General features: G+C 40.6%; 1 protein-coding gene across 1 annotated transcript; it reads left to right on the forward strand.

Annotated features, from left to right (window-relative positions):
* Positions 1-484: 484 nt before the first annotated feature.
* Positions 485-1063, forward strand: LOC138894810 (uncharacterized). The gene is made up of 2 exons (XM_070179540.1): positions 485-565; positions 662-1063. Exons 1-2 carry the CDS (start codon positions 485-487, stop codon positions 1061-1063), a joined length of 483 nt encoding a protein of 160 aa, XP_070035641.1.
* Positions 1064-9072: the final 8009 nt, after the last annotated feature.

Consider the following 9072-nt stretch of genomic DNA (forward strand, 5'->3'; position numbering starts at 1 on the left):
AGAGCCAGGAAGATCACTGCTGCTTTATTTGTCTGTACTGGATAGAGCTTTCGGTTGCGTTTTGGGACAACATTATGAAACTGGAAGAAATGAGCAGGCAATATACTATCTGAGCAAGAAATTCACACCCTACGAAGCCCGGTACTCTTTGCTGGAATCCACCTGCTGTGCTTTGACATGGATAGCTCAGAAGTTGAGGTATTATTTCTTTGCATACAGTACATATCTCATATCAAGGATGAATCCACTGAAATATATCTTTCAGAAGCCCATGCCTACGGGTAAGTTAGCAAAGTGGAAAATATTGCTTAGCGAGTTTGACATCGACTGTGTAACTGAGAAGGCGGTCAAAGTACAAGCATTGGCAGATCATCTGGCAGAAAATCCCATAGACAGAGAATACGAACCATTGAAAATGTATTTTCCCTACGAGGAGGTGTCGTTTGTGGGAGAAGATATTACCGAAGCATATGATGGTTGAAGAATGTTCTTCGACGGAGCAACAAACTTCAAAGGATTAGGTATTGGAGTTGTCTTGGTATCAGAGACCGGCCAACATTATCCGGTATCCACAAAACTCGGGTTTCCATGCACAAACAATATGGCAGAGTATGAGGCCTATATTTTGGGACTCCGATTGGCCATTGACGCGAATGTTTAGGAGCTGCTGGCAATCGAAGATTCAGACCTTTTGGTGCACCAAGTTCTAGGAGAATGGGCCACAAAGAACACCAAAATATTGCCATATTTGCATTGTGTGCAAGAGCTGATCAAAAGGTTCACAAAGATAGAATTCAAACATGTTCCGAGAGTTCAAAATGAGTTCACAGATGCATTGGACACTCTATCTTCCATGATACAACAACCAGATAAGAACTTCATCAATCTTTTCCCAATAGGAATTCATAAACAGCCATCTTATTGTGCTCATGTTGAAGAAGAGAGTGATGGAAATCCGTGGTTCCACGACATCAAGGAATATTTGGCAAAAGAAGAATATCCAGAGCACTCTACCCATACTCAGAAGCGCATGCTTCGAAGATTATCCAACCATTTCTTTTAAAGCGGAGGAATTTTGTATAGAAGAACTCCTGACCTGGGATTATTATGGTGTGTTGATGCCAAAGAAGCTAGATTGCTCTAGGAAATACATGCCGGAACTTGTGGACCGCACATGAATGGCTTCGTATTAGCCAAGAAAATACTAAAAGCATGGTATTTCTAGATGACTATGGAAACAGACTGCTCAAGTATGTTTAGAAATGTCACCAATGCCAGATACATGCTGATATGATACGAGTGCCACCCAGTGAACTCAATGCAACAAGTGCACCCTGGCCTTGCTCCGCTTAGGACATGGATGTCATCGGTCCAATCGAACCCGCTGCTTCAAATGGGCATAGGTTCATTCTAGTAACCATAGATTATTTTAGAAAATGGGTCGAAGCCGCATCTTACAAAGCTATAACTAAGAAGGTCGTTGCAGATTTTTTTCAGGAACGCATTGTTTGTCGGTTCGGAATGTCAGAGTCAATCATCACCGACAATGCCGCCAATATCAACAGTGACCTAATGAAGTCCATGTGTGTAGCTTTCAAGATCAAGCAAAAGAATTCCACGGCATATAGGCCGCAAATAAATGGAGCTATAGAGGCCGCTAACAAGAACATCAAGAAGATACTAATGAAAATGGTATATAATTACAAGCAATGGCACAAGAAGTTGCCATTTGCTCTGCTCGGGTATCGTACCACGGTTCGCACATCAACTGGGGCAACTCCTTACCTGTTGGTTTATAGCACTAAAGCAGTTATTCCTGTCGAAGTAGAAATCCCTTCTTCGAGAATTATACAAGAAGCCGAGCTCAGCGATGCAGAATGGGTACAGAGTTGCTATGAACAACTGGCTCTCATTGATGAAAAGAGAATGAATGCAGTATGTCGCGGTCAACTCTACCAGAACAGAATAGCAAGAGCTTTCAACAAAAATGTCAGACCAAGGCAATTCACACCGGGAAAGTTGGTGCTAAAGCGGATCTTCCCACATCAGGATGAAGCCAAGGGGAAGTTCTCACCCAACTGGCAACGTCCCTACATGGTTCATTGAGTATTAAAAGGAGGAGCACTCATACTTGCAGAAATGGACGGAGAAATTTGGCCAAAACCTATCAACTCAGACGCAGTCAAGAGATACTATTTTTAAGATTGTTTACGTTTCTTCACTTGATATAACTGAACTACGCTTGACCTGATTCCTTCTTAAGAGGGGATACGTAGGCAGCCCTATGGGTTCGGTCACATCTTAATAAAATCTTCATTTTCCCAACGATCAGAAACTGGGGCAAGATCTCAATTTTAACCAACTTCGTCATATGCGGAACGGCCAAAAGTATTTTCAGAAGTATGCATTTAAACTGGGGCAGAATTTTGAGGGGGACCCTCAAAATTCTAAAGCAAGGAGGTCGCAATGTCTCTAAAATGTGTCACAATCGCCGGTTCATCTAAATTATTTGATGTCGCAAACTACTACATTTCAAATGACTATATTTATCAAATGCATTGCATATTTTTCAAAATTTTGTTTCTATGACAGTGAGATGTTGCCCAGGGTAACTCAAACAGGATCCCAAAACAGGAACAGAGGCCGAGCAAGAAGACAAATGCACGGACCGACCTTCCCCCCATAAAACTCACGATTTTTCTTTGGATGCAGGAACGATAAAACAACATTATCCGTAGATACATCAAGTCACTATCTTCATGACGACAAATTACCTAGCGCAAACACCTCCAGCTAAGAAATACTTTACTTTCTCACTGTCACTCATCGTTCTCTTGCATAAGGCTAAGCATTTACTTTATTCGCATGAGACTAAGCATTGTCTCTTCTTCTTGCATGAGGCTAAACATTGCCTTCCCAATTGTATAAGGCTAAGCATTATTTTTCCATGCATGAGACTAAGCATTGTCTCTTCTTCTTGCATGAGGCTAAGCATTGCCTCCCTAATTGCATAAGGCTAAGCACTACATTTCCTTGCATGAGACTAAGTATTATCTCCATTATTTGCATAAGACTAAGCATTGTCTCCTCTTCTTGCATGATGCTAAGCATTGCCTCCCTAATTCCATGAGACTAAGCATTGTCTCCCCTAATTGCATGAGACTAAGCACTGTCTCCATGAGACTAAGCATTGTCTCCTCTTCTTGGATGAGGCTAAGCATTGCCTCCCTAATTCCATGAGACTATGCAATGTCACCCCTAATTGCATGAGACTAAGCATTGTCTCCATGAGACTAAGCATTGTCTCCATGAGACTAAGCATTGTCCCATATTCTTGCATGAGGCTAAGCATTGTCTTTCCTTGCATGAGAGTAAGCATTGTCTCCTCTAATTGTATGAGACTAAGTACTATCTCCATGAGACTAAGCATTGTCTACTCTTCTTGCATCAGGCTAAACATTGCCTTTCCTTGCATGTGACTAAGCATTGTCTCCCCTAATTGCATGAGACTAAGCACTGTCTCCATGAGACTAAGCATTGTCTCCTCTTCTTGGATGAGGCTAAGCATTGCCTTCCTAATTCCATGAGACTATGCAATGTCACCCCTAATTGCATGAGACTAAGCATTGTCTCCATGAGACTAAGCATTGTCTCCATGAGACTAAGCATTGTCCCATATTCTTGCATGAGGCTAAGCATTGTCTTTCCTTGCATGAGGGTAAGCATTGTCTCCTTTAATTGTATGATACTAAGTACTATCTCCATGAGACTAAGCATTGTCTACTCTTCTTGCATCAGGCTAAACATTGCCTTTCCTTGCATGTGACTAAGCATTGTCTCCCCTAATTGCATGAGACTAAGCATTGTCTCCTCTTCTTGCATAAGGCTAAGCACTGCATTTCCCTGCACAAAACTAAGCATTGTCTTCCCTTTTGGCATAAGGCTAAGCATTGCCTTTTCCTTACATAAGATTAAATATTGTCTCCACTACACTACCTAAAACCTAGCATTATCCCTCTGTTCACCTAGGGCTAAGCACTGCCCTCATCTTACACAAGACTAAGCCTTGTCTTGTCTCATCATCACATGTGACCAAGCATCATATTTTTGGATTTCATGGGCTGAAACATCGTCGTCTTGTCCAAAGTCGTCATAGTCCGAAGGCATCATCCTTATAGCCGGGTGACACCATGCCATGGCCTGAGGATCTCTCAATATTGCACATCATTATTCAAAGGAGTCATCGTCCAGAGGCACCATCCTCATAGCCCGAGGACACCATTTCATGGCCTGTGATTCCTTGTCATGCGCTTTATGGCCTAGTACGTCATGGTCTATGAACTTACCCAGTCCAAAACCGGGCCCAGCCTGTTTAAATTGCAGCCGTTGATCAACGGCTCACAACACTCCCCTCATTTTTCTTATACTACCAATACCTCAAACCCTAGAGACAAATACCACTACTCGCCGCCTCTAAACTCTCTCTGTCTCGCCTCTCTCTGAAGAACCCTAATCGCCGCCCTTCACCAATCCCTCTTCTAATCCCGTTAGACATGGGATTCACCTATTATTTACTTACTATATCCATGTTCCTTCTCCACTGGTTATCTCTTTGCGGTATTACATAGTACTTGCTCTATTTTTGGCAAAGTACAAATCTTCAAATCAAAGGAATCAGTTCTAATCATTGGGATTCACACAATATTTCGTCTAGATACATTTATAAAAAGGCTATATGGGTTTGATTATCCAAGATCTCCCGCCAATTTTCGATTTCTGTCAAGTAGGGTTTACCTAATTTTTCTCTAATCTGACTTTTACTGATTATGCATGTTATTATTTCCTTATTTATGTTGATTTTACAGTATTTCCTTGATTTGTTTGTTTGATTTCTACTACTATATAAACCCCTCCCCTTTCCCCTTTGAACCAGGCTTTTTAATTACCCGGATTCACTAAACAAATCGAAACTATTACTCTATTGTTCTCTTATTCTCTTATTCTATACTCTGGTTCTTGGCTAGCTGAAAGCCAAGGCCACCGAAATTCGATTTTTAACTTTTCTGGGTGCGAGCACTGCCCGGGGTTCATTTGAAGCCCTTGGGAACTCTGACGCACTAAGAATCTGAGTTCTTGCTCTTTGTTGACATTCAGAGCACTGTGTAATTTGTTCTTTCTTGTTGTATGTTTATTCAACTGATAACTGGTAAGTCTCATGGCTTTACGATTTCATTCTTCTGTGTATATGTCTTGCATATTCACGTTTCTGAATTTCATGACCTAATGTGTTCTTAGACCATCTCTGTGTGTAACTTTGCTACTATTAAACTTGTCTTATGATCTGAACCTCTTTAGTATTTGATTTTTACCTAAAATTTCCAGCTTTTTGAGAGTTGTTATTTGAATATGCTTCCCTTGAATAATTTAGACCCTCTTAAGTTCATTTAGCCTAATATTTTGGCATCTAAACGTTTACATTTACTATTTGACATGAGTTTTCATTCCTACTCTATTCTGAATTCCTGTAATAGCTGACTAGTATTTGTAATGCATTCTAATCTATGTTTAGACCTTCGCTATCAACTATGACTTGATTCCCCTGTTAATGTGTCCATCGACATGTCTTTGGTTTGCATGATTCTGTAGCCTCAGTGATTATTTGGGACCTTTGGAATGGTTATCTTAATCTGTGTTTCCCTACCATGTTTGACACTGTTTTGATTTGGGATGGATACTTAGCATAATTTGGACCTTTAAGCTTTAAACTTTCTAAGTTAGTGCCCTACTTAGATTTGTTTGGTATTATGCACCTTTGTATATTAATCTTGTAATCTCAGGAAACTTGATTCTCCTCCAACTCTCTCAATGTGTTTTCTGCCAATATGTTATTTCTTGCTAAGTGTTAAACCTGTAATAGAAAAATTCATCCAAGTTTTGTTGACCCTTTTAACTAGCATGTTCTGTGTTTTAAGCAACTTTGCTATGTCTACTTTATAAACTACAAGTGCATCTCTCCAAATTTTGTCCCTTAATCACTGTTCTCTCACTCTCATTGGTTACCTACACTATTATGAATCTATCACTCTTGGCCGGCTGAAAGCCAAGGCCACTAAGACTCTCTCTAATGACCTCCCTAGTGTGAGCAGTGCTCGGGGTCCACTTTAGATCCTTGTGAACTCTGACACACTAGGATTTGGGGTTCGTTGGTCACTCTCTTTACTACTGAGACCTTAGTTGTCTCTAAAACTCAGTTCTTTCCTCATTCTATCTACTGAATATGCAAACTTGTTTGTTTATGTGATTTCATTGTGATTCAATGTTTGGGTCGTATGATCAATCTGCGGCTGTTTGGTTTGGTTTGAGTTCCTCTATGGTTTCTGGGTTGTGCTGATGAATATAGTCCCTTGTTGGGATCTGGGTATGCTATTTGTGAGGAAAACGTTTGTTGAAGGCCCAGGCAATATTGGGTATCTCCTTTTGGGTCTGCTATAGGCCTACTATTATTGCTTGTATAATATTTTGTAATTACATTCATCATTGGGTATGTAATAATTTTATAATAAACAATTGGGGTGTTAGTAAAATCGGAGAAATGGGCATACTCTAATGTTTTCATGAAAGGGTAGAAATCATTCCTATAGGGTTCGTATGATCTACTTGTTATTTTATCCAACATGTCATATATGCTATTCAATTTCCATGTACACTGGTAGAAATCATGCCATTAGGAGAATCACACACTCACACAACTTGTCTACTATCAATGCATATGTGCTTTATTTATTCCTATGTCTACTGCCATGTGATACTAGACAACATGCCTATAGGAAACAAATGTCAATAACCATTCCTTCAATAACTGCAGCATATTCATTAGATACCATGCCTATAGGATTATACTAGCTTATGTTCTATTGATCTTCATCCAGAAATCACGCCTATAGGACTTTAATTGGTTAATTTTCTAGTGTTATCATATTGCTCACCTAGAAAACATGCCTATAGGGGGTAAGTATAAAAAATCAGTTTCAATTGTTAATCGTTAGAAATCCTGCCTATGGGGTATTACCACTCGCGTTAAAGTGTCAATACCGAACTTTCAAACAGTGTTTCATTGCTTAGCCATACCATTATTAGAGAGCATTCCCGTAGGATCAAACATGAGTAATTCTGAATATTTTTTATGGTTCTCACTGCCCCCTACTGCGTAAATCACCTAGAGATCATGTCTATAAGCTTAAAGCGGCGTCTTGCATCTGAAACTGCATGCGCGTTTGAATCCAATGTCATATACAAACCATGTCTATAGGGTTTAAATGGCTTTAATTTGTCTCAGTTCTGAAACTGTCTAATGCCTAATGTGAGAACCTGTTTTGCGTGCATTTGTTGTTTAAGTGTAGAGGCTAACTTGAGCCCCCTAACTGTCCTTACATGAACTCCAACTTGTTTTGTATGTCGACTAGTTTCATCATTTTGAGAAGCCTAAGTAAAGTCTAGAACCAACCTTAAATAGAGGTCCAATGCCTCCTGGACCATAGGTACGGGACGTGCAGTGCAGGCATATGGCACGACTTAGAATTAAATTAGAGCGCTTAAGTAAACAACTTTAACATAGTAATCTGTTAGCTGGAGATGATAGTCTGTGCCCGCTGAATAATATGAGTAATTCAATACCTCAAGGGAGTTGCGAAGTATTATTTATCTTACACGGGATGATCTTTTAGGCTAAAAAACTTAGTACCTCCCCCCCCCTCCCCCTCTTCTTTATACTTTTAGTCGTCTAATATAGACCGTCATAGTTATATCCTTGTAATCCTTATTTCTTGTGTTATAATAAATTTCTTTGACCCTTATTCTCTTTGTTTATGTTGCCTAAATATAATCCACATAATCTTAAGTTCGGTCGGGACCCACAGTTGTGGACCTCGAAGAGTGCCTAATACCTTCTCTTTGAGGTAATTTGAGCCCTTACCCAATCTTTGGTGGCGTTGACTAGTCAAACAGAGTTATCTATATAATAGGTGCCCTAACACACCTTAAAAATCATTAGGTGGTGACTCTTCTTCTTTTAGCACTCTTTCTCCCATCCAAAAGAGTTGTCACAACGTCGAAACCCACTTTTGCGAGAAAATGGGGCGCGGCACACATAACATGTATATTCAGGGTTTATAGCCTCAGCTCCAAGATTAGAAGAGTTACTTACCTCGAACAAGCCAATGCCAATGCCGAGCAAGCCAAACGATGCTCCAAAGATGCCATCCCGCACGTTCCGACCTCCGAACGGCCCAAAACTAACCAAAAATAACTCAAGTACATCAAACAATGCTAAAGGAATCAATCCCGATCGAAAAAGATCAAATCTTAAATCAAAAGCCCAAAACCGGCCAAAAGCCCAACCCGGGCCCGCACCTCGAAACCCGACAAAATTTATAAAATCTACAACCCATTCAAATACGAGTCCAACCATACTAGTTTCACTCAAATCCGACTCCAATTCGATGTTCAAAACTCAAAAATTCACATTATGAAACTTTAGGCCAAAACCCCTAATTTCCTCTTTAAAATTCACAATTCAAATACAAAAAATGAAGATAGATTAAGGAAATATAACCAAAACCGAGCAAAGAACACTTACCCCAATCCACAAGATGAAAATTTCTCCAAGAATCGCCTCAATCTGAGCTTGGAAGTGTTAAAATGAAGCCAAAATCGCGAACCCTTGTATTTATCATTCTGCCCAGCACTTTCGCAACTGCGGCACATTAGCCGCTTCTGCAGCGTCGCATTTGCGACCAAAACACGCTTCTACTGAGAAGCACTGGAGGTCTTCCTTCGCACCTGCGGTGAAAACTCCGCTGCTGCGCACACACAGGTGCGAGTCCAATTTGCGCTCTTGCGCTTAAGTTCGCTCATGCGCCTCTCGCACCGCATCTGCGCCTTCGCAGATGCAAATAAATCCTCCGCTTCTGCGGACTCCTACTCCCAGCAACACCTTCGCTCTTGCGACTCCTTTGTCGCTTATGCGACCATCACACTTGTGCAAAACCAGCCCCAGGTGCGATCACACCAGAA

Source organism: Nicotiana tomentosiformis, chromosome 6, assembly GCF_000390325.3.
Source record: "Nicotiana tomentosiformis chromosome 6, ASM39032v3, whole genome shotgun sequence".
Lineage (NCBI taxonomy): Eukaryota > Viridiplantae > Streptophyta > Magnoliopsida > Solanales > Solanaceae > Nicotiana > Nicotiana tomentosiformis.

Bases quoted from the DNA above. Each gene is read 5' to 3' on its own strand.
- LOC138894810 (XM_070179540.1), top strand. From the start codon at position 485: ATGTTCTTCGACGGAGCAACAAACTTCAAAGGATTAGGTATTGGAGTT. The intron at 566-661 runs GTATCCACAAAA...GCGAATGTTTAG, and splicing joins AGACCGGCCAACATTATCCG to GAGCTGCTGGCAATCGAAGA.